General features: G+C 40.6%; 2 protein-coding genes across 2 annotated transcripts in view; both read left to right on the top strand.

Annotated features, from left to right (window-relative positions):
* The first annotated feature begins 11,038 nt into the window (after positions 1-11,038).
* prdm1b (PR domain containing 1b, with ZNF domain) lies at positions 11,039-16,483 on the top strand. The gene is made up of 5 exons (XM_069682025.1): positions 11,039-11,125; positions 11,317-11,557; positions 12,862-13,793; positions 13,910-14,038; positions 14,543-16,483. Exons 1-5 carry the CDS (start codon positions 11,117-11,119, stop codon positions 15,116-15,118), a joined length of 1,887 nt encoding a protein of 628 aa, XP_069538126.1. The 5' UTR covers positions 11,039-11,116; the 3' UTR covers positions 15,119-16,483.
* An 8,355-nt stretch (positions 16,484-24,838) lies between these two features.
* The window catches only part of crybg2 (crystallin beta-gamma domain containing 2), a 54,415-nt gene continuing 52,953 nt past the window's right edge, over positions 24,839-26,300 (top strand). The window contains exon 1 of the mRNA XM_069681259.1: positions 24,839-25,038. Within this exon, the coding sequence (XP_069537360.1) occupies positions 24,839-25,038 (200 nt within the window). The remainder of the gene's footprint in view (positions 25,039-26,300) is intronic.

Below are 26,300 nucleotides of genomic sequence, written 5' to 3'. Positions count from 1 at the left end.
CATATGACTGTGAAAGAAAGCAGGATGAGATTTTTTGCTGAAAAACACCACTTGATAATAATAATCATAATACATTTTATTTATAGGCTGCTTTCAAAACACTCAAGGTCACCTTACACGGCAGAGTTTAAAACGAAAAACAACGCAACGATAAATCAACTTAAGCATGTACAGGACAAAATCAGCGAAGAGAGAAGAGGTACAGGTTGGCCACAGGGGGCGCCAGAATCATCACAAACCTAAAGTTCTTCACAGGAGCTTTAAATAGTGTCTTTTTTTGGTCAGTGCTTTACGATGAAAATGAAATTGCTGTTTATGTAAATGCATTATTGGAGTTTTTACATCAACCCACTTTATCCAGGTGATGTTTATATTCAACCTTTAATGAAAAGATTGAACCCCTTCCGTCTATGTCGTCATCTCTCTAGTTTTGCCACATACTGCAGTACCTGCAGAGAGTGGGTATGACTAACCAATCCAACCCCCGTTCCTTAAATGTCACGTTTTCCTACACTTTGTTTGTTTTTCGACGTTTCCAACGAATTGGTTGCTGCACCACAGAATCTGATAATGATGGGAAAAAACATCTGGTTGAAGAAAACAATATCCGACACATAACAAATCTTCTGACAGATGAAGAAAAGGAGGATTTAAGTCTGTTGTTTTTAACCTCCCACGTAGCAAACATCTGACGACACATCTGAGAGTTGTCTAGTGTCATGGATTGACAAAGATTATACATCAAGATTAAAGTATGCCTTAGTGTTTCAAATCATACCTGGATTATATACGTTGACCTCTTTGACCTTTAGATACCATATAGGATTTTTATTTCCGTATGGAAACATGATTACTTCCATAAGCTTTAGAGCAGCTCTTATCATTTTGTGATCTTGCGACACTGAGGCCTCTTCCAGTGAAATTACAGTATCCCCCTGAAGCAGTTGAACAGGTAAAACAAGTTCTGAGGTATTTGAACAAAGACGGATGTTTACCAAGTCACACTGTAGGATTTGTTTAAACCAGAATTTTTCCTTTTAAGGTTCTACAGTAAAAGGAGGTGCATCCTTAAAAGAAACAAAAGGAGAAATGATTTTATGAAAAGAAAGCACCTTAGGGAAAAACCCACCCACTGCCAACAGGAAGTCCTACCACTAAAGACCTCTACCCTTTAAGCTTAACAACACAAAGATGCTTCCAGGAAAACAACTACCCGTGCACGTTAGTGATGAAATGTCATAATGTAATCTTGCATATTTAAGGTTGAAGCAGCAGGGATAATCCTCCTGGTTAAAGGGATCTGAGGGGAAACTAAGCTGGCCAGCGTCAGTAAACAACAACCCTTTTTCATGTTTCCCTGGCTACTTCCTATAGGTCTTCTACTTCCTGGACAAGTCACCCCTAGCAACAACTGCAGTACCACAGTCACAATGCAATAACTGGAAAATAATCCTCTTTTGTTTCGTGGGATCTGCTGCTCAGCTGTTTACTGTTTACCACAGTGGAGCGGGAAAAACACAGAGGGAGGGGGGCACCAATGGAATAAGAAGGATTGGGGGCACTCAGGAACTATGTAAGATTGAAAGAGTGATGTAAACACCGTCATTGCCTCTCACTTAATTTCATGTCATTGGGGCGTGGTATGTTTCCATTGCAGACGGAGAGTGATTCTGACTTCTAACTGAAAAATAAAAACGTGAGCTGTCACATTTCTTGTCACTGGATTGCTACCACTTTAAGTCTGACGATAGAAGAAAAACATTAACCCTAGATCTGATTACACAACACATCGATGTCAAAGAAAGCTTATGTAATTTACAATGACAGCATGCCAACAAGTTTGTGCCAACATTGCTAACTTCTTTTCATCAACTTTGATGTTACAGACTGTGTACATCATGACTCAAATTGATCGGGCCTGTTGTTGAGTCACAGAAAAATGACAATCACAGCATTTGACTGCTATATCCTATCTTCTCATTTACACCAACGACGATGCTGAATGTCAAAACATCCACCAACTTGTTTGCTCACTTGACTTTAACTCAATTTTATTAAAAATTGATTAAAACTTCTTTACTTTGCTTCTGTGTGCCCCCTATTTTAAGCACGTTCGAAAATTACGCTGCCATCTGCGCCTGTAATGTGTCTCCCTGCTGCTATAAAATCAAGATGGCGACCATTTAGGGTAGTAAGTTTCAAGCACACTCACTAAAATTGTTGACCATTATTAGTACACCATCAAGGTCTTCATAGAGTACTACATTTAAGCAATATCACATGAGAGGGAGTGACGTTATATTGAATATCATCACGGCTGTGATTCAGTCGTAGGCTGCAGATAATCACAGCTGTGATGATATTCAGAATAACATCACGACCTCGAGTGTGATATTGCTTTTATACAACAGTTATACAAGCGGCAAACAGTAAACAGTAATAAACAGATTGTTTTTTACTCCACCAACTCAACTAGTTCCATAACCTGACTGAAACTGGACTTTGGTTGCCAAGCAACTTAAACATTCTCCTGCACTGTATAAGTTACCAAAGAGCATCTACTTTGTATGATGTGATGCCACTCATGAAATGCCTCTTGTCCAATCAGATTACTTGGTCTGAACTATCTGTTGTATATATTTCCATAATTGTGAGTGTGAATGCACATTATATGTGCTGATTCATATTTATGGAGATATTACCACAAAGTATCAATATCTTTGGTTGTGCTTCTAATGGCATCCCATTTTCACCCTACCTTTAGACATGTAGATATAGTTGACGGTTTTATTGTCAACATTAAGCAATTAAATCTTATCTCGAATTGCGTTTACGACATCAACAAGATACATGATTTATTGCTTCAGTTATGCGCCCGTGTGATACAGTGGCTCTACACGTTTCATGTGCTGCCTATTGGTTGGGCTTCATGTGTAATGAGGCTTAGGGGGCAAGTTGGAGGAATCAGTGGTTACTGATGGGTAAACAATAGGATTATATAGTTTATACTCCTAATTGCCCTATTTGTCTTCTTGCAGCATAGGAAGACAGATGCACTATGTCCTATAATGACCATAAGAGCTTTACTGATTCACTACTTTCAGATGGTACATTGTGTATATTGGAGTAAACCTGGTTGTCACCATGGGAAGAGAACATGCTAAATGAAATGCGGGGAAGTTTTAGCTAAAGGTGGAAATCAGTAAATAATGTATTAAATTATTTATGAAATTATGCCTTATATTGTGTTGTAATGAGCTGTTGTTGGATGACCTAATCATTCAATCACTTACATCTGATAAAGCTACCACAAACATTCACAACCATCACCGTCTTTATTTACCCTCAGGTTATTTAACTCACTTGTTAAATTAACATTTGGTAGAGCAGATGGCAGCTTTCTCTGCACTGTTAGTGAGGGTAGAGCAGTACATACATAGACTATTACATGGCAACAGGTGTCCTTTTAGACAAGACTATTACAACACACCATCAACTAAGTATTATCGTGTCTCAGGTCACATCACTTTGTCTGATTTTCTCCGTCTCAGACAGCTTCCACAGAGCTGACCTCAGGTCTTTCCTCCACTTATCCTTTTCGTCTGGTCTGGTGCCGTTATCTCTTTCCCTCCCTCTTCGTGCTAAAGGCCCAGTTCCCCTTCACCCTGCCCTGCGAGCGAGGTTTCCCTCCCGGAGAAAAGTGTGTCTGGAACAATTTGATGTTCCGGATGTGATGTGTGCCCAGGAGTGAGATGAGTCGGCTCGCCTGCTATCCTAGAGTGCCGAGTCTTTAGCCTCTGAGCCCTGAGCCTGAGCCCAGACTGTCTGCAAATTAGAGAAATTAGCCCAGCGAGGCACAGGCCAGTGAATGAGCCCAAATCCCCATCTCCCCTCCCTATCTACCACACACACACGCACACACACACACACACACACACACACACACTTCTTCTACCACCATTAACCCCCACGCCACACTGGGCAGTAAAGCTGCACTCTTGGAATAGCAGTCTTGCCATATGGCAGCCAATTTACTATTTCACCAGCCAAGTTACGAAAGAAAGGGGGTGAGGAGGGGGCACAAATACAGTTCAAAATAAAGATATTGCTATATCAGTTTATCGCAGTACAAAATAAAAACTGAGGCAAGATGTTTTTCGGAGAATTTGAAAATATGTATTTTATTGATTAACAATATTTGTGCATTTGTGCACACTGGAAACCAAAAACTATTCGTCTTATTTAGTGTAACCTTTCAATTTTTTTCTTGTGGCTTTCAGGGTGTATTTTAAATTATATATATATATATATATATACATATATATATATGTATTATACAAAAAACAATAATAGTTTATTTAAAATCAGTAACAGAACAGAAGAACATCATGTAAGGAACAAGGAATTTATGAATGGAGTTGGGCATTACCCTAGTAAGTTTGAAATGTGTGACATTTAACATGCAGGTTATGTAACATTTGGGTAATTTGGGTAAAGATGCACACAGTAGTTACAGTTATGAAATAAAGATGGGGATTTTCTGAACAACTATATGTGTGAGTAATAAGATAACCCACTTGTTGATGTTTTGAAATGTAAGCCATCACAAGTGGGAAAAAAACATTTCATTCCACATGTGATAAATTTGACTAATTCACATACATGTAAAGTGCTTTTAGGGCCTATTACAACACAAACCTAACAGGCGCTATTATCGCACAGGCTGCATCTCCACATATAGAATACCACATTCTCCGTTTTACCCTCCATATGTTGTTGTAACTGCTCTCTCCTGTCCTGGCTATCTTTACACGGAGTGCAATACAGGTAAGGTGACCCAGTGCTACAAATAGCTAGATTGTGTGTGTGTGTCTGAAAGTAAAGGGGACGCTCAGCAGACAGGTGTCTAAGTCTCTTCCCTGCGTGCTGGACTGACCTGGCCTACATCTGTACCTGTGAATCGGCAGTAATCAGGACAGGGCACGTATCTGTGTGTGAGACTGAGAGAGATTTATTATCCATGTTTTTACTTTTTACGAGTTTTTTCTTGAATAGAATTTAAATGTATGAAAAAAAAGGATAGGTTGTATGGGTTAAAGATTCATGTTGTGGTGTGCGTTTGTTTGTGTGGCAGCAGTCTAACTCAAAGATGTTCTACAGTGAGATGTAGGTCAAGGAGATACAGTGGCAGCAGATTGCTCATTAAGTGCCAAACCAAGCAAAAGTCTATGAGTGTGTTTTTCAGTGGCAACAGGCCAGCCATCTGCTCTTCCTTTATTCATTCATTAACATGTCTTCTTTGTGCTTGCATGGACGTGTGTGTGTGTGTGTGTGTGTGTGTGTGTACATGTGTAAGCATTCATTACAACAGCCACTTGGTGCTGGCCAAGTGTACGTCACTGATGTTGTTGTACAAAACCAACAGTTGTGTGTCAGATGGTTCAATCACATGACCACAGCCGCCTGTGATTGGCTGGGCCGTTAAGCTAAAAAAGCTTGGCGCAATCCAGGCTCATGAGTTTCTGGTGAGGGTGACAGAGTGGCCACTACAGGTTACCCAAAGGATCTAACTGACAGGAATCCCTGAAGAAACATTCGGGAAAAGAAGAGAGAGTGTAAAGCGAAGAAAGCAGAATCAAGGGATGACATAGCCAAAGAAATGCGGATCCTACAGCTGAATGAATGTGTGAAAGTAAGTCTTGTTTCTATTTCCCTTGCATTGATAACCTTGGATAGAGGCGAGATTGATAAATGATGCAGAAGAAGCAAAAAAGAACAAGCTGATCTATTGGCCTCAATAGAAATGGCTGCTTAAACTGAATGCCGTGTTCTGGGACGTTCGCCAAGAAGCGTGTCAATGAACTCTGGTGCTTAATGAATGGAACCGGCTGCCTGAATAATGAATGAATGCCAAGACACATTATCACAGATTTCGTTGACTTTGCTGACAATGCCAAGATTAGTTGTGATAAACAACCAGCTGTAGTAATGCCGACTTCGAAGTTAATATGACAACAATTAACTTGATTGGCACTAAAATCTCTCTCTTTTTTTTCCAGATCTTGAGCTTTAACCAGCGCACCTAAGACAAGGGACCTACCCGACCAAACCAAAGTACCTCTATACCAAAAAGCAACCCAAACCAAACTAAAGGTCTACAAAGCCTGAATTCATCGCCTACCTACAGTGTATTGCACATCATCAAGATGAAGCTGGATAGCACACCAGGAGACATGAGCGGTTGGAGGGAGGTGGACTTTGCCCTGAACTGCACCTACATTGTACCGGACCAGGTGTCGGACCCCAGCTTCCGCCTGCCCAAAGCCATGACCTCCATCCCGCGCAACCTTACCTTCGAATACGGCTCAGACAATGAGGTAAGAGCGATTCATTTACCTCAGATTGTTGATCATTGAGAAATAGAACTGCTTCAATTGCTATAACAGCAAGAAAGTCACCACATGATGTTTTAAAAAGGACAAAGGTGACTTCAACCCTACTTTAAGTCAGCTTAAAGCACTGATGCTTTTTTGTTTTGGCAGATTAAGGCAAGTTCCAGTTATTAATTCTGTGTTACATAACATTCTGTTGGGCCATCTGCATTTGGGTTCTTGGAACAAAAGATCTGCTGACTAATGAGTTCTTCACACATACAGTAGAGTGCGCAGTATGTGTGTGTAAATATGGGGCAGTGGACACAAGGACACTGGCAGCTTGAGGTCAGGGGGGCTTTTTATGTCTTCTGGCCATCTTAACTTCCATTTTGTCACTGTAATCTTCTTTCTGTGTAGGGTTCTGACTTTTTTCCTTGCAACTCGTGTCTTACACATATAATACTGCATGAAGATACTCTAAGGAGATCAACACACAGATGTCAGGGACTTCCTTGCCTTCCTGTAGTTGATCTAATCGCATAGAGTTCCTTCGTTTCTTTTTTTCCTTTCATTACAACCTCTTTCCCCCCTACGTCCTCCCACTCAGGTGAGTCAGTAAGAGTGTTGTAATACCTCTCAGCTATTTCAGTCAGCTGACTGTTTGGCAATAAGATCAGGTATGTGCCTGGACATGTCACCCGATGCAAAGCATGCGTCATCATGTCTCCGAGCAAGGCTTTAAAATGGACTCTCAACTAAAGAGAGAATTATCATCTTTAAAAGGAAGAGAAAGAGATGTAACACTTCTGTTATAGTTGCACTTAACGCTTAACACTGCTGCTTGCGGTCGACTTGGGCTGCCCCCTTCCTCTTTCTGTCTCGACCCAGGAAACACTTTCTGCTGTTGTTCATCTTCTCTCGCTCTCATCTCTTCCTCCTTTACAGCTACTAGCCCTGAAAAGCATGCAAGCTGGAGTGATAAAAATCTCTGAAGGCTTATTACAAATCCCCTAGACGTTGTTTACCAGCTAACACATCTTACAGCATACTTCACGCGTTTACACTGGATGCAGCCGAACTTGATTTGCTCACATGCAACAGAGCTTTCTGACAAGACATCAAGTATAATTTAATGTAATTTTTTCGTATATTCACAACAAACAGTTACTGGAAGACATGTGAGTGTTCATGTATGTGTTTGCACATGTGATCAGGGAGCCAAAGAGACATCAGATAAGAAATGAGACATGAAAACGAGCACGTTCACACACACACACACACACACACACACACACACACACAGGATTGCCAGTAACTCAAAACTGTCCTGTGAGTGGTTTCCCTTCCTAATGCCTTCATGTAAATCTTCCTCTTTGACAAAAGCAGGGAATTTTATTACCTGTGATGATCATAGAACACGGGTGCTCCTTTTTGTGGGTTTTATGGGATGATGTGCGCACATGTCACCATAAGGTGACACAGCTCAAGTGGTTAACTGGAACCAGAGGCTAGGGATTTTTTACACAGGTGAGTGTATAGTCCACTTGTTTCAGTTGAGGGGATGACTCAAATCGGGAGAGCCTGAATAGAAACATTTAGTCAGTGGATTGACTGTAGTTGTTGAGCACCTGTTCGGCTACAAGAAGGACTGTGTGCCCCTCTTATCTTTCTGTTCCTGGTAAAATCTTCACACCTTTTTGAGCCTCATTTTCCTTCCGTTTTTATTCTGAAGCCTGCCAGGAAACAGAAAATACTATTGGAGGGGGCACGTGGCAGATGGGGAGTTAGCAACGGGTGCCAGAGAGCTGGGAGAGAGGCAACGGAGGGGAAGGTCGGGGAGGGAGTAGCTGGGGAGCAGGAGGAGGTGGGTGTGTGATGGTAGTGTTGGGGGGGGATTTAGGTTAAAACCAGATGATTAACTTTCGTTGGGGCCAGGCAGCCAGCCAGGCAGCCAGCCAGGCATCAGGCCTCGACCTGGCGGGTGCACAAGCTATTTCGAGAGGGTTAAGAAAAGACGAGGGATTGGGGGAGGGCAGCAGAAAAAGGAGGGCGTTGAGGAGTGTGATAGCGTGGGTTCACTTAAGAACGCCCATCGTCTTTTCTTCCGTTCTACAAATCCCACCCCCGCCCCCAACTCGTCCCAACCTGGCTGAACTGAGCGGTTACGCAGCAGCGGCGGCCACAGCGATTCGTTAGTCACGCAACACCAGCAAAGCACAATGTCGCTGTCACACTGGTTCATCGCATCCAGGAATCACCTCAGTTGCTTCGACACACACTCACACACACTCCTGCTGCCCTCGGTGACCTGTTGTTCTTCTAATTAAGCACTTATCCATCACTTACACAGTCCAACTCCACCATTGAGAGTGCAGTAAACAATCGCAAAATGTTCAAGTGTTGGTCATCTTAGTTTTTTCAGATTTACTTCCCACTGGACGCCATGAAAATCCCTTTGAGGGTCACTTTAAAAGACAATCTCAATGGCAGGAAGAAACTGTGTGTGTTTATGTATGATGGGAGGGTGGGTGGGTGAGGGGGGGTATTTAAGGATTGAACACAAAGCTCCTCAATACACCGAGGCAGTGCATATGTCACAGATGCTGTTGCCTGATGGCGTGTGTGTGTTTGGGTGTTAGTTGAGGAGGGCTGACCCCAAGCCTCGGCACTTTCTATGAAAGTGTGAATCCTAAAGCTGTTCTGCACAACAAAGAGGACAATAACGCATCCTGTTTGCCCTAACTGTAGAGTTTTTTCTGACAGTGTTTTCTTCTACAACTTACTAGAAAATTACCCTTAAAGGGCTGGTAATGATTCAGAAACCCGCAGGACAGGACTGGCTTTGTTTCTAGTCATACAGTAAGTCCTGAGGTTACTTGCACAATTACATTGTGCAATTCAACATACATGTGGACAAGCCTCAAAAAACTATTACGGACAATGGGTTTAATGATTTCTACAGCCATAGGTAAAAAATTACACAACCAGTTTAAAAACCAGCAAAATAAGTTTAATCTTTTAAATTACTTTACTGCTACTAGTTTAAGCGCTTTTGGAATAAAATGTGTAGCATGGACCTTTATGCATTTTCAAACACACTCCACAATGAGAGATCAGAGAATGCACGCATCCCGAGACGAACAGGTGACGCCGCTTCCTCTCTCCGCTGTTTATTAGGGCAGCAGGTCAGAGATCAGTGGAGTAGGTCAGAGAAAGTGTAATGCTCTTCATTCGTTTAACTCATTAGTGTCGAAAGTGTGTCACCTTGTGGGTTTTAACATGGCTGAAGACTGTCTGGGTCAACGTGACAACACACAACAACTCAGGCCACCAACCTGCTGGACATAAACAATACACAAACAAAGACAATATGTAGGAATAATTCATGTATTAGCGCTTTACAGATCAACTTCTCAGCTGATTGTTTGTGTTTTCTCATCAAGTTTGCTGTAATATTCCAAATAACATGGAGAACTGACTCTAAATCTAATGATGTATTTGGTCTGTGTTCCAGGTGACAGGCGTGTTCAGCAAAGAATACATTCCTCAGGGGACCCGCTTCGGCCCCTTGCAAGGAGACATCTACACCAAAGACAATGTCCCCAAACAGGCCAACAGGAAATACTTCTGGAGGGTAAGACACATACACATACACATACACAACACATATATAAATCTACACAAATGTACAATATATAAAGACAGATAGTGTACATACTGTGTTACTGGTTAAGAGCATGACAAAGTGGTATATCTAGATGTTATAAAATGACCTTGCAAATAGAAAAGGAGCGGCTTGGGTAATGTATTCATCTTCCGCTATTGTTCATGAAAAATACATTGGTTGCTCAGATACAGAAGTTTCGTATCAAGTTCATGTCTGTACGTCAATAAAAAAAACAAAAAACGCTTTCACACAGATTGCGCTAGCATTCAGGGGTTTTGGGGAAGTTGTCGCTGCTGGTGGCACGTAACACTGGATTCACGCTCACACAGTCATCTGAGCTTACCGGCACTCAGGTCCTGTGTGCAACATGTGTCACACATACAAAGGAAGGGACTATTGTTCACTATACACACACTCAGACAATCCTTGTGTTTCCGCCCCCTTTTAGTCTTCAAGTTCCATTTTTCTTTTCTCTGTCTTGTCCAGACACGGCAGCTTGTGTCACTCAGGAAATTCTGTATTCTGCTGAGTCAATTCCCAAAAGAACTTTTTGCTACCGTCCTACGTATTTTCCTTCCGGCTTTGTTTCCTGTAAACCTGTAAAAGGGGGTGTTCCTGCTGCGGTGGAATAGTGAAAGTCTGACGTCTGGAGTAATTATGCTACCATAGGTGCGGGAGGAGGGTGGAAGTGCTGCCAGCTGCGTGCCTTGTGCTTTTGGCTGCCTGCCAGAACCTGCCAAGCAGCCGTCAGTTCAATTTGCTCTCATTTAACAACACATACGAGTTGTTGTTTTTTTGTGAAAGACATAATAAAATGTACCACTGGCATGTATTTCATTAACTTAATCGCAACATAGAAAGATAATAATACTAAGAAGAGAGAAAGAAAGAGAAAATGAGAAGGGGAAGGGAAAAAGGAGAGTGAGAGGGGCAGTGACTGTGAGCCACGCCTCCGCTTCAAAAGTGACAGCACAGGCATAAACACACACAAGAGTGAAACCCTCAGGACACAGAGCAGAGCAGCAAAATATCCTGTAACTGATAACCTAAGAGGATTAACAATATTTAACTGTACATGGCAGAGGTGATTATTCTGACTATTATTTTGTACTTATATTGATTTATTTAGAAAATGTTATATAGATTGTTTTGTTTACAATTTTATAAGCATTTTGATCAGCTTAATATATCAAATATTTGTGAAAGTTTACTACTAAATTTAAACATTCTGTTTTTGTATACATGTTTAAATCCCATCTTCTTCTTCTTCTGCAGATTTACAGCAGTGGGCAGCTCCAAAACTTCATCGACGGCTACGATGTCCAGAGGAGCAACTGGATGCGTTACGTCAACCCGGCCCGCTCTGTGGCCGAGCAGAACCTGGTGGCGTGTCAGAACGGCAGGGACATCTACTTCTACACCATCCGACCGGTGGAGCCCAACCAAGAGCTGCTAGTGTGGTACAGCCAGGAGTTTGCCCAGAGGCTCTGCAGCCAACAAGTGGACATCAAACAGAGTGAGTGCGACAGGACATGCTGCTTTTTCTAGTTTGTCTCAGAGTGTGATGGCCTTTTCCACAGAGGGGGTAACACTGGACTGACACATTTCTTGAGTTTTTTTAAAGTGACGGAAGTCCTTGCTTGTCTCAGTTTTTTTTTGTTTAGACAATCAGAGCTTTTCTTCTTCTGATTTTATTTAAGGGAGTAAAAGACAGCTGACTATGAGCTGTTTGATGGTGAGGCAGCACATGACTTAAGACAAAGGACTAGAACTGATAATATGACTGATTTAGGTCTGTGGCTGTGACTAAACACGTTACACAAAGAATGCATCAGGAGAAGATGGATATCATGAACAAAATTCTTTCACTTCAAAGTGAATAAAGACTTATTATTTGCTTCTTGATGTTATCGTTTACCAACAGTTAAGATGGTCTGATGCCATTTCTTCCCTTCTGGTTTACTAAACATAAAATATTTATGTAAGATCATGAGGATTACACACATAGACAAAACAAATCTCAGCAAGAGATATGGTAAATGACGCAGGATTTTAAGAAGAGTGGGGAAACCTACTGGTCAAAGTACCTTTGTGAGTCATGTGTTGTCAGCTATTAGTAGAACAGCGAGTCATACTCCCATCATCCCGAATGATTCTTTGCTGCTACAAAGTCTGATGACTCATGCCAACTGGATACACCTGATGTGTTGCCCTTCGTCTTGGTGATTCATGTTAAGGTGGTGTCATTACAATGTTTTATCAACTCAAAAAAGATATTTTGAAACACCTTATACAGGCCTTTGAATAACCTGAAATCCAACACTAGATGACCACTAGAATGTCATGAAGCAGTGGTTGACATCCAGTAATGGTGACGAAGTCTAGCAAGAAAAGCATTTCTCAAAAAGAGAAAGAGAAGGAAAAGGGAAGAGATGTTTCACATTTTCTTGTGGCCAGTACGGTAAGACAGCTATACCAAGAAAAGGTTTCACAAACAAAGCTCAGGATCTTGATGTACAGCTACTGACATATGACATGACATATGGACTCCCACACGCTAAACCACCAAGTCATCCTCCCACACTAAAATCACTACTGCGACTGACAAACAGAAACCTGTAATTGTGATTTACGAGTCATGACAAAACTGAAACTACTATCATTTACCATAAGAGGGAGTGCCTTCCGTGGGCGGATGTATGGTTGTATGTCTGAAGGTTTCTAACTTATCTATAAATTAGATAGATATGTGATACCTTTAGCATTTATGCATCAAGCTTTGTGACAATACTGATTATTTCTTAATTTTCTTTCTTGCAGAATACACAAGTTCAGAGGAAGACCATGAGCCTGAGTACACCAAACAGCACTTACATCAGCAGACATGGCTTAAAGAAAGAACAAAAGAAGAGGTGAAAGAAGAGAGGGATGAAGACGTAGAGGAGAAGATTGACGTGGAGATGTTGGAACGGGACACTCCGCCTGATACGCCTGATGACCAGATCATGGACTTCAGCAAAAAGGTTGAGAAGGAGGAGCCAAGCTACAGAGTACCAGAAGACAGGGAAATCATTCCTTCCCCTCAGCCCGAACACAGAGAGCCCAGCCTGGGGTTGAACCACCAGTACTTACCTGATCACCATCCTGCACTTCCATCTTCGCACAGAAGTCTTCCTCTTCACCTTCATGGCCTCTACGGTCATAGGGAGGGCCTTGTTTCATCCTACCCTCTTTACCCGCAGTCCAGACCCCTCCAGCCCACTTACCAGCTCCTTCCTCCCTTCAGCGCACACTATCCTCGCCTTCTTCTCCCCTCCTACTCCCCTCCTTTCCCTGGAATGCTGCCCTCAAGAGGATCTCTCCGATACAGCAACTATCTGGGCACAGATGGACTCCCGTATCCACCCATTGGACAGCCCAATGCACTTCCAGTTTCTCTCCCTTACCCTCCATCTCCCCAAGGGGGTCTGAAAGAACTTACACCAAATGTGTCGCCACCACATGGTGCCCCAGCCACCCCAGAACTCTCTCCTATCCCCAAGCCCAGCAGTCAGCATCAGTCTCCGGAACAGTCTCCCTCTGGTTGCGAAGAGGCCATGAATTTAAGCCTGGCTACAACCAAAAGCAACACAGCACCACGCAATGGCCCTGGCCACAAATCTCTTCCCTATCCACTGAAGAAGCAGAATGGAAAGATCAAGTACGAATGTAATATCTGCTCCAAGACTTTCGGACAACTTTCGAATCTCAAGGTACAGCTTCAGTTACTCCCTCTGTTTATTATCATTCAATTTAATGTCTTCCAATTTTTAGACTGTTCCAATTTTACACCAGCACTCATTCATTTTCTCGTGTGATCCCATTTTAGGTCCATCTCCGAGTGCACAGTGGTGAGAGACCATTCCAGTGTAACCTATGCAAAAAGAGCTTCACTCAGCTGGCCCACCTCCAGAAACATCACCTGGTCCACACAGGGGAGAAGCCACATGAATGTCAGGTATGCTGAAAATCATAACCTAAGTGTGTGTTTCTTTCTTTCCAAGCTTCTTACAAGCTCTTTACTGATGTAATAATGACATTCATGTAAAATAAAGAGGTGTGAGGGACAAAAAGAAGGGAACAATGTATCAACCATCATCTCTCTGACTCGCATACCTTTCTTGTAAGGTAGTTTGTTGAATTTTAATTGAGCCACTACCCACGTTGTCATGTCATTGCATCTTAATGCTTTTGTTTGCTCTGTGGGTGTGAGTGTTGTGAGTAAGGACAGAACAGGTCTTTCACAGAAAGAAGGGTAGTTGTTGATTAATTTAAGTACCTCAGACAACTGGAATAACATGGTCAACCCTGATACTGTTAACACATCAAAATGACGTCATACTGCACAGCCAAGTTTTTCCAGAATTATCCTTAAAACAATACCTACAGTTTTACTAATGTGTTAATAATCAGTCATGTGATGGTTGGGCGGATATGTTAACGTTCATTTCATGTTTTCCAGGTGTGTCACAAACGCTTCAGTAGTACCAGCAACTTGAAAACACACCTGCGCCTCCACTCCGGGGAAAAACCTTATCAGTGCAAGCTGTGCAACACCAAGTTCACCCAGTACATCCACCTCAAACTGCATCGCCGCCTCCACAGCAGCCGCGATCGCCCATACCGCTGCCAGCTCTGCGCCCAAACTTTCTTCCACCGCTTCTCCCTCCGCATCCACCAATGCAGCTGCTGCCTTGCTAACTCCAACGCTCCCGTCAATATTCACATGAAAGAGATGGTGGAGCGGTTTGACGCCAGCCAAGAGGCCGACACGCTCATAGAGACGGCATCGGCACCACAGGTGGAGGAAGCTGTAGAGCGCTGGCTGGCTCGTACTTTGGAAGGCGAGGGTAAGGAGGACCAGAAGGAGGCCACCATACTGCTGAAAGCTCTGACAGCGGCTATTAATGCACCAGCAATGCCCATGGCCCAATCAGCTATATCCACATCACACCACAGCCCTCCACAAGCCTATCAGGAGAGGGCCAGTGTTGTACATCTCCACAAAAGGCCAACAGTGAAGACAGAAGGACAATAAAGAAGGAACTGAAAGAAGGAGAAATAAGTGAAAAAAGACATACAGCATTCAATCAACCAAGAAAACAGACGTCGCCAAATAAAGCTCCCTTTATTGTCCTTGAAGGACACAAAGGGAAACATAAACTTCCATAATCCAATGAGCAAAGCACCAAAATAAGAGCTTTCCAAAGACTGAGCAAGGGTATTCAGTGATTGTACTTCCTCCCAAAGTCAGTTTAAAAAATGAAAACAGGAAGGATGTTGTTAAACTGTGAAGTATTTAAACTCTTTTCACTCAGGTAGAGAAGTGTTTGCTTTTTTTGTGCTTTAACTTATTACGTTTTTGAAATTTGAGTCATTTATATTTATTTAGTTGTATCATAGGTTGCTTTTTTCTGCTAGTGTTTTTTCTATATGTTGACATTTTCAAGGAGATTCGATCCCTTGGGAAAACCACAAATGGACTCAGGAACAAAAATGTGACATAAACCTGCTGACGAGGCTTTACTTGTTGTACTGTGCATTGTTATACTTTGTGTGTTTGAGCTTTGGGGGCGCATGTGTATAACGAATGAAAGTTGTTATATGAATGACAAAGCACAGTGATATCACAAGCCCCCTTCCTGCTCTTCAACTGTTTGCAACTATTTTATTTATTTATGACATAAAAGGGAAAAATCAGGTAACTTGAAACTGTGTTTTAATAAATAATTGCCAAAATTACAATCAAGGACCATATATGTGTACAGTATCTCCATTTTGGATCATCATTTGGATCACCTTTTTCTTGATTATTCAGTATCTTTCTTAAGGTATCAAAGACACACTGTGCTGGAAAAACAACAAAATACTGCATATTTATTTTATCCCAGTATTATGATGAAATATGTTCAAGATACTCTGAAAAGGGGCTTTTATTATTTCATACTCTACTACGTTTATAACGATGTAGCTTTTTCCTGGGTGCAAATGTTTTCATATTTGATACATATAAAGCTTTACCATTAATGTTTGTAAACTCAAGCTGAATCCAAATGCTAATTTAGACATCAGTACCTCATTTCAGCACTGGACATCAATAACTAGCAAGCCAAAAGCACAATTTTCTAACATTGTTTATATTTTTTTAACTCAGCACTGGATTAAAAATATAACTGGACGTGTGTGCTTTCCGTGTTACCCAAAACAAGAACGCAGGAATTGTTTTAAAAAATGTAACAACTGAGCCAGTGATGTACTTATTTTATCATGTTGTAGCTTTCTTTTCTCCTGTAAAATATGTGTGTCTATGTAGTTTATTTTTGGAACCAGGTTATAAGATGTTAAGAATTTATATGTGAGAGACTATTTTGATGATACTTTTATATTTACATGGTGTAGCATATTAAAGATATTGTTTCTACATACTTCTGGTGTTTTGTGTGTGTTTTCATGCTGTTGGAAGAATACAGAAATTTGGACTGCCAAAAACATGATACAAGAAGCGCTGGATTAATTTTGGCAGTGTTCAAATATTTTAGTCACAACACGTCATGTCATGTGATGACATTTTAAAAGACGGCAACACTTAGTCATGCGTCTCTAGATATGTTTTGCCAAAGCCTGTCAACCGGCGAAACTTCTTTTTAATCCCATTTTTACTGGGCCTCGTGATATTGTTGTTCTTATGTTTTTAAATCGACAGACACAACTTTGAATGTCACTGTTTTCAGCAGTTTTGACTTAAATCCAAGAGAGAAACATGTGAAAAATGTTACTCATATCTTTGATTTTACAACAGACATTTTATTACAGGTTGTTAAAACTTTGTCTCACCTTCAGGTAAATTTACATGGAATCTTTTCTGACATCACATACAGCTAGCTTTGAATGCAAGAATCTGGATATTCTACATAACTGCTCTTTCCATGAACACAAACGTCACGCTGACATAGTAAAAGGCTGACATAGTCACAGGCAGACAGTTAATGCATACGCCTTGCTAACATGCTGCATTCAACTCCTGAATGCCCCTCCTTGGTATACTTTTGAGTCGTTTACATTACATTCAGATTTTTATATTGCAAAATAACTGAAAAAAAATACTCGTAGTTTCAGTCAAGTTACTGCAGAGTTCAAAACAACGGGTGAATGAATAAATAATGCTGACAGTATTACACTATGAAACATTGCAGGCATTGAGTATCATGTGTTTTGGTCGTTTACCACTTTGTCTGTTTTTAGATCTGCATTTAATTATCCCAAACTTAGTAGAACCTCTCTGAAGTCAGAAATCTTACTTGAGTTTAAAGTCACTTATTATTGCCTCAACAAATTTCTCCTCCGCTTGCCTTTAAACTAAAACAACGTGGTACATTTACTGGCACAGCAGGCCCACCTGAACAAACATGACATGAATTTGGTCATTGTCGCTCCATGGCAGTGAAACACGCTTTCAATCAAAACAATCTTTACCAAAGTTACTGCAAGCGTAGCTTTCTTTTTACAGTAATTCTCTCACAGTCTCTCCATCTTTCTGACTCTTAATCACTTTTTCTTTTCGCTGTGCAATGACTCCTCTTTCTGTAGTATTTCCTCTTGTGATCTCTGCTGTGGGGGGGAACCCCACACACCGCTGACCAGAATAAAAACACCTCAGACCTTTAAGGTGCGCAGAAAAACTGGTGACAGGAAATCCTTTTCTTCAGACAGGCTGCCAGCTACACAGCGAGCTACACATTGACGCCTGAGAAGCAGAGGCTAAAAGTCGAGAAAACAACTGTGTACTAGCTGCGTTAATACAGTAAACAAGTTCACTGTTACACCTGCAGTCACTGGTGGTAGATATTTAGCAACAGGTAATATTCATGGTTAAACCAGTTTTGATTTTGGGATACATAAATAAGCACCTACTTTATAGCACGGCAAGTGAGCCATGTTGCTAGTTCATACTCACTAGACACAAAATTCAACAAACCTATATCCATACATAGTACATGTTTTTTTATCAAACACAGTGGTAAGTTTCAGCATGCCACACTATTGTGAAAAACAAACAAACAAACAAACTCACTTCTTCAAAAGTTCATCACCAGGTCACGGGACAAGTAACGTGAGTGTTCGCATGCAACCACATACCTGCCCAGCTAGTTTATTCTTCACAAGGAAGTGTTATTAAGAACATTACAGTGTACCGATCCAAATTTCCAGGGAAGTCATTTTCTTGTTCTAGATTGCATCATGCTTCACAGTTTCTTCCCTGTGTTTTTTCTTGAAACTAGATATACAAAACTTCCAGGGGGCAATGGATGCAAAGTTTCCAGCTTCTTTTTGTGAACATATTTACCAGGGATCATAAATAGATCGCTTACAGTAATCATTCCTTTGTAATACAATGACATGCCCAACTGTAGTAATTCAATACGCTTTAAAATGTTCCCAATGGAGCGGATTGTGCACCACTAAGACTGAACCTGGAAACTGTGTTGAGTTTTTTTCAGACACAATTATGTCAACGCCTGCGGCAAATTACAACAACTCCTTTTCTAAGGAATGATGATACAACTAAAGTGATTCAAACAAGAGACAGAGAGGGGGAGGAGGAGACAAAGGCAAAGACGAAAGCTGACTTTGGCTTCAGTCCCTTATGCTTAGAGAAATTCATTAAAATCAGCTCGTTACCTCTTAAGCTCCAAACTATTCTTACGTCACCAATTTATTGCTAGGGATGGGCTTTTCAAGCAAAACTATTATTCGATATTCACTTGGAACTACACAGACATTATTCGAAGACACCCCACAGTTTCTGTAGAATTATGAGTTCAAACAGAACTCTATGACGGCTGCAGAAGTCTCTGCCTTTTTACCGTTCCAAATTTCACACCCCCACATCCGTTTTACTGGTACCTGGCACTAATGCTTGCTTCTTCTATTATTTAATGGTGCTTAGCAAACACCAGGCGGTGGTAAAAAACAAGGGAAAAAATACATTTTTAAGATGAGATAATAGTTGCATGCAACTTTTACCCATCCAAATGTATTACCGCAAACATTATCTTTTTTGAATGAAAGACAAAACCCACTGTAATCGCAGAATCAATCTACTTTGAGATCATTGCCACTTTTTCTTATAGCAGAATACAAGTTTTACTTACTTGCAAAGTTGTGCCATCTTTATTATTTTTTATCCATAAATTGACAGTGACACAGAAACACAGTTTACCTTTTAAAAGCATAGTCTTAACAACATGCAACAAAAGTTAGAAGTAAGTATAACACTCCTTCTGGTGGACATAAATCAGATCCATACTGTGTCTTTGATACCGGTTGAATTGTCATCTCTTACAGTAAGTCAAAAAAAAATCCACTCAAACTTTTTACTAGATTTTGGCACATTTCACACTTTTTTTTTTGTTGGCTAACACGAATACATTAATTTTATATATTTATACAAAGTATTTTGTGCAAAACTTTCTCCTTCCTAAAACATATAATAGGTTAAATTTCAATGACTCTTTAAACTACAAATATGCCCGCTCCAGAGTAATAGTGACATGCTGCAGGACAAGCACAGTTAAGTTTGGTTTTGCCCTACAACTACTTGATAAGGTTTTGGTTTGGATTCAAATAAGTATGTTGGTTACATAAGTTAAGTTGTAATGTAACTTACATAGTGGTGTGTACTACATAACAGATTTTTTGTTCAGCTAAGCACAGGGCATCATCTTGTAATTGAATGGAACATTTTTCCCGTTTGTAAAAACAAAAGTGAATAAACTTCACCAGAAGAAGCTGTGAAGAAGCTTTTACGTGGAGCCAAGCCTTCTTGTTCACTTCCCTCGTATTCTGAAGAAACTTGTAATAGATAACCATTGAAAATCTCGCCGATGGTTTTATCTTTGCAACAATTGCTGTAACCCCTGAGCGTCACAGGACTTTCAGTTTGATTTTAACGGAAAGACTGAAATGATGATAATGTTAAATGGCAGAGGCGTGTGTGTGTGTGTGTGTATAATCTGGGTGAGGGTATATTGAAAGAGCCAAGACAAAAACAAGCAGACATCACTCTGAAGCCAATGATGCTTTCGGTTTAAAATTACGAGCCTGTGAATGATCAACAATACAACAAATGTTGTCTTGTCTTATTCTTTCAGATTTGCACATCATCAGGTTTTTATTGCTTTAGCTCCTGTCTGACCTCAGTGTTAGACTTTCAGTCTCAGTTCTTTTTTTTTTTTTCGATCAGCAGTGCAGGCCATAAACATGGGTGTGTGGCACTGAGTAATAACACTGTAGCAATCAGTCAAATGGGTCTAAAGGTTTCACATATAACGATTAAAAAAAGTGGTTTAATAGCTACATTAAGTGAGTTCATTCATTGTACTTTGAATACTAAAGTAACTAGATAAGTTAGAACTTGTATTACAAAATATATTACAGTGTTTAATGATTTAAAAAAGGGACCCAGCAGCAAGGTTTTTTGTTGTTGTTGTTATCTGTTTACAGAGATAACTGTGTGCTGTGAAAACAAATAAGGATATAAGAGTTGAATTTCTATACTGGGTCATTAAAAGGTTGAAGCAGGGGATTTCCAGCTGAATGAGGAATGCAATGATTTCCCTTAAATTACCCCCCCGCCTGTAAATGTGAGATCATGTACGATGCGCGTTTTCATTCTCTTATCTCTTCGTCGTTATCATCAGCAGCAACCAGTGTGGGAGGCTTCTGTTACAGCACAGCAATACAAGGCAACTTCAGTCTTTTATTTTAAATGACGACATTCTTATCACGTGTTTCTATTTAATGTATGACCCTTTCCTCCAGAAATGAATGTGAACAGGCTTTAGCTGTGTAAGAGCTCATTTGTTTTTATGTTTAACGTAGACTGTGTATGACTGTAGCCTTATATCTGTAGTTCACTGAAAGGGGGGAAATAGGGGAAAGGAGTTTGGATATTTTTTGTGTTATTTGACATCTTCCATCAGTCAGTTAATCACAATGAAACTGCCTAATACTTATAGTATAGCCTGTTGTCTTTGGATAGATTTAGCAATCTGGTAGCGCCATCTTGAGGCCGAGTAACCATATGCATATAAATATGTGCACAGGCCTGACGGCAGTTTCGGTGATTTGGAGGCCCTGGGCAAAGACCAGTGTGAGGCCCGCCCCATCCTGCTTCACTTCATCATAGGTAGTGATAAGACGGACCCAAATGAGAAATATGAGGCGTGTTTTAACTGAAGAATTTCAAACAACCCTGGGTTAGGGTTGGGTATCGTTTGGATTTTAGCGATTCTGATTCTGCTCATCAATTCTGGTTCTTAACGATTCTCGATTCCAATTCCTTGAAGAGCAGGGTCAAAATAGGTCATGTGCTTATTCCACAGAAAAATCTTGTATTCTAAAAAACCTTTAGACAAGTCATATTTAAAACTGACTTCAGTTAATGGAACCTGTAAATAATTAGTGTCAAATGATGATTATAAATAATCGGTTCCTTCTTTTTTCACAATAACAGTCTAACAATTCATTTACAGTTTAGGGAGCGGCAGCCCATGTGGGTGTGGACGAGAGAGAAGTAGGAATGACTGTGCATGGTGCTTGGTGCATAATTGTAACTGAACCAAATAACAAATATTAAAAACTGAAACCCTGTTCCGGACTAGCGGGTATAAAACCCCCTAAATTAAAAACAGTTGTTGTTGAGAAAAATAAGAATATCTGCCTTCTCAGGCAGTATGCGCGAACTTTGGCACAGATTGTGTCTGCTGCAGTGGAGAAAGACTGTTTGCTTGGCGTTGCTTGGTGCATCCTCCCTCGCTTTGCGATTGTTTTGTGTTTTTTTGCGATTGTTTTGGTTCTATTTTAGAACCGGTTCTCGATGCCCAACCCTACCCTGAATTAGTTAGAAATAGATTAAAGCATTAACTTTTATTCTTTGTGATAACCCATTTTGATAAAGCTTTTGGAAAGACCACAGCTCTGTGTGAGTGTGTATGTCACCTTCTGATTTAGGCTCTTTCCATCCGGTGTTCTGTATCAGGCTTATTCTGACAACCAGATCTGAGGAGAGGGCAGAGACAAAAGGCATGCTTACACATTAAGAATGTATCCTCTTTTACAATAACTTAACCTACCAACACATTGCCCTATGTCATGTACTAAAACGTTTAAGTTGATAGCATTCAGTGACACTGCTCTTTAGAGATAGAAAACTGACAAGCTGAGGATTTAAAGACGGGGTGGGAGGATGCTAAGAGCCCACCAAGATCAGAGATCACAGGCATGTTGATATTTTTTTAAATTGAATAAATCTGGAGAGAGAAATTGGAAATGGGAAACTGAGACCAAGAGAGAGGGATGGGTAAATCCTATAAAATACAAAAAAAAACAAGAAATAGAAAGTTTTCAAAGTCTAAACTATCTTATAAATAAAGGATGGTTAGTGTAAAAACACACCGTGTGTAACTTGGATGTGTCTCTGGTCTTTACAACAGTGTGGATGTACCTATTCATTCAATTTAATTTATCTCCATATCATTTAAGGTCTGCACTAATCCTTTCAGTCTCACTTACTTTTTGGCTCATCTGCTGGTGCTGCTTGGTCGCTCCCTGGTGTTGGTGGCAGGCCCAGCTCAAGGCATACATAAAAGGCGGTCGCCTTTTTGGGGGCGTTGGCAAGAGCCTCAAACTTTTTGAGTGTTGCCCTGAATATAATGCTAAATGTAAACCTACTGCCAGATTGACAACCTTACTGCTAACCTGCCAACAAAAGTTCCAAATAATGTGTGTTCAGGTCCACTCAATCTATTCTGATTATTCCAAAGGAAAAGAAGGGTACAAAGTGTCTATAGTAACTTCTCATTATTTTTTTTATTTATATGTAGCCTAAATGTATCTCCTTCATGACTGTAGGTGCCAGTGTTTGCTGTTGTTTAATGAACAGGCCTTATTTTTTCATTTTATGTGATACAGACAGACGGAAGCTTGTGATGGACACCAAATCCTAACATTACCTCCGCAACCAAAATGGCCGGACATGAGTGGTGGCGAAAAGTTGATGTACCTGGATGTTGAGCTGCCAGAGCGATCTAAGCTGTCGTGGCTACCGGGTATGTTGTAGACGGTATGTTGTCGGCTGCTTTTGTCTGTCAATGTCGCCTTCCTCCAACTGCTTGTTCCCTGCAACCACCAGAGGCAGTATAAAGTTGTAAGCGCAGTGGGTGCTCAACAATTGCCTGCATTAGCTAACTAGCTTTGCTTCTTCAAACTCCACATCTGTCGAGTAATAACGTCGCCTAACTGTACTTGTTGCTCCTCCAATGAGGGGTCTTTTGAGTTGAATATTTTCCTACGTTTCGGCGAACTGTCTGATATTCTGCATCCTCCTTTCTTCTACTTCTCTAGTGAAGTCCACTTTGACCCCAACTGTCACTCTCTCTGGTTAATTGAAATGCTATGGTATTTGATGTATGGCGCCAAAGCGTAGAAGCTGGTACGCTACACGCGCGTCAGGGTGGAACAGTCCATTAAACGCTACAAGGGGGTGAAGAAAATGTTAGCAAATTGAAAAAGCGAACAAATTTATTTTTATGTTATACATTATCATTAGTTTGGAGTGACAAGAAAGGAAAATATTAAACAAAGAAAGGAAATGACACACATTTTCACAAGGCCCCTTAGGGGATGAGAGCTCAGGCACTTTCCTACCTTTGGCGTGGTTAAACCGCCTATACACTCTATTCTACAGGCCTGCCGCAGCAGTTATGTGCCACATCTGTGAACAGGTTGCAAACTGCACATTGACCACTAGATGTCGCCGATGATTCACTGAAACTGCCCACTGTGGAAGTATGCAAAGACATAATAATCATCTGTAAGGCATTTAAATGACCTAATCTGGAATCTGCTCAGCAAAATTAACATAACGATGGTAGTATAAGCTTTCAATTGAAGTAGCCTACTTATCTGTTATCCCTTTGGTTTCAAGTTTGTGTCGTGGCATGTACTCTTAAGAAATTCTCAGCAGGATCAGGAATAGTTGAAAAAGTGACATCACACGAAGATATTAATATATATAAATATAAAATTGAAAACATCCACATTTATTAAATTACATAAACAGATTTGATTCAACAAGTCGGTAGGTTTAATCCATCAAACATTACTTAGATAGAGATATGTATTCTATAATTGACCCAATTAATACTAGACAGTAGATATATTAAGAGAGTAAAATCATAGAAGCAGACTACCAATAAAAATAAAACACACATGTATAACTGGTTGAAAGTTGGATCAGGTGTGTGTAAGGCCCTTGTACTTGACATGGAAAAAGAAATAGGCTAATAAAAATCCTTTACATCTTCATTAATGATCTATTTGCATGATAGTCAATTTGAGAGTGGCCAGCATGCACATTCAAACATAAAAATATATACAATGAGCTTATTTTTCAGATATATTTTCTGTTGTATTAGATGGTAGTGGGCCATAATTCCTATAGGAGAAGTGTAATCGGGAGGCTGGGTTCTGGGTGTTGCTCCTGAGGGGCGTGTCGCCACACCTGAGCTCTGCGTGCTGCACAGAAAATGAAGCAGCAGGTCAGGAGCAGCTGTCACCTGTCAACGTTTGCCATCCGTGCAGAGCCTTTCCACGAGACTATTTTTTTTTATCAGCTTTTAACGAGCGGGAAGTATAGTCGCGTAAAGACGAACTACAAGCCTTCCTCCGGCCTCGGTGACGTCGCCCTGCCGCAGAGATGGCGAAGAGTTCACCCAGAAAGTCGCTGAAAAGTTTGTTCTCCAGGAGCGAGGCCAACCTGGGCAACTCGGTGGAGAAGGATGCGGACAAGAACGAAGGGGAGAGGAAGAGGTTTAGGTTCTTCAGGTTCAGGAGAAGGTCGAATAATGCCTCAGCCACCGACAAGCCGGCTAATGAGACCCAGCAGGTGTTGCTCAGGTATGTTTGCAGAACGTCGTGGATGTTCAGTTGCTTGTTTTCATGCCTGTGCATGTGTCATATGGCTTCTCATGGAGTAGAAGCAACATGAAACTGCTTCTGACGCTTTAAAGGGCTGAAAAGCTGCACGTAGCCTCCAGATTTAATTAAAATATAGCCTAAAGCTGCTCCGAATTGATGTACTTAATTTCTGTTCTTTATTGCCACACATCAATAATGCTCAAACTGTGTTTTGTGTTAAGCTTTGGACTTTTGGCTTCATGCTTTCTCATTTGAGCCACCAACATGTACTGAATAAGACATCAAAGCCCTTGTAACTCAGTTATCATCTGACTGTAGGCTAGTCAATATACAAATATCTCCTGCAGCAAGTGTTTAATGAGGTTAATGATAGCTGAAATGGGTTATCCCCAGCACCAGGCCAAATCTATTTCCTTACATGTACCATGACTTTGTAGATGATTCAGTTGTTAGTGATTTAAAGAGCCCACAAGGACGTTGCTTTGTAGACAAGACTTTTGAAAGGGGGGCTGTGAAATACATGAAACAGCACATTCTCTCTGTCATTATTTAATTGTGCCATATAGCACAGAAAATGTGAAAAAATAGCATCTAATAGTTCTCTGAAAGTTGACTAAAAAACTTCACAAACAGCTTTAGATCCATTTCCCCCTCAAGTCCAAAATACTGCAGCTATAGCACTATAAAGACAAACTACATGATTTAATAACTATTGTAATTTAGCATTTTAGAGGCCCAGCTAGAAGTATTTTAGTCAACTCAACTAAATTTTAATGAAAACCATGATTGTAACTGTAAGAATAATAGCAACCACTTTGATAATCAACCCTACATTCTCCAGTTCTGACTTCTTAAAGGAACATTTTCTGGTTTTCATAGTCTTCTATGATATTAGACTGAAAATCTTTAGCATTTAGACCATATTTCGGGCAAAACAAGCAACTAAAATAAGTAAACTTAGGCTTTGTAAAAGGTGTTGGATACTTTTCCCAAAACCAAAAGATTGATTAAATCATTAAGAACATACCTTGCAGTTTAATCAATAATCACTTGCTGTGCTTTGTTCACAAAGTGAACTGTAGTCTGATACTGGATTATTGGGACTGATGCCGTTATCTGTTGTCAATAGGTGAAAGCATGCAACGTGCAAGCAGGGTTCCCAGGTTATCCATCAGCACTTCAAGTCATGTGATGTGTTTGAGGCAGTTGGGCAATAAAGTCATCACCCTGAGCCAAAAACG

Source organism: Semicossyphus pulcher, unplaced genomic scaffold (assembly GCF_022749685.1).
Source record: "Semicossyphus pulcher isolate SPU_LCO1_2020_fin unplaced genomic scaffold, fSemPul1.0.p SCAF_5, whole genome shotgun sequence".
Classification (NCBI taxonomy): domain Eukaryota; kingdom Metazoa; phylum Chordata; class Actinopteri; order Labriformes; family Labridae; genus Semicossyphus; species Semicossyphus pulcher.
The sequence above is the reverse complement of the archived record's forward strand: the minus strand, read 5'-3'. Positions and strand labels throughout refer to the sequence as shown.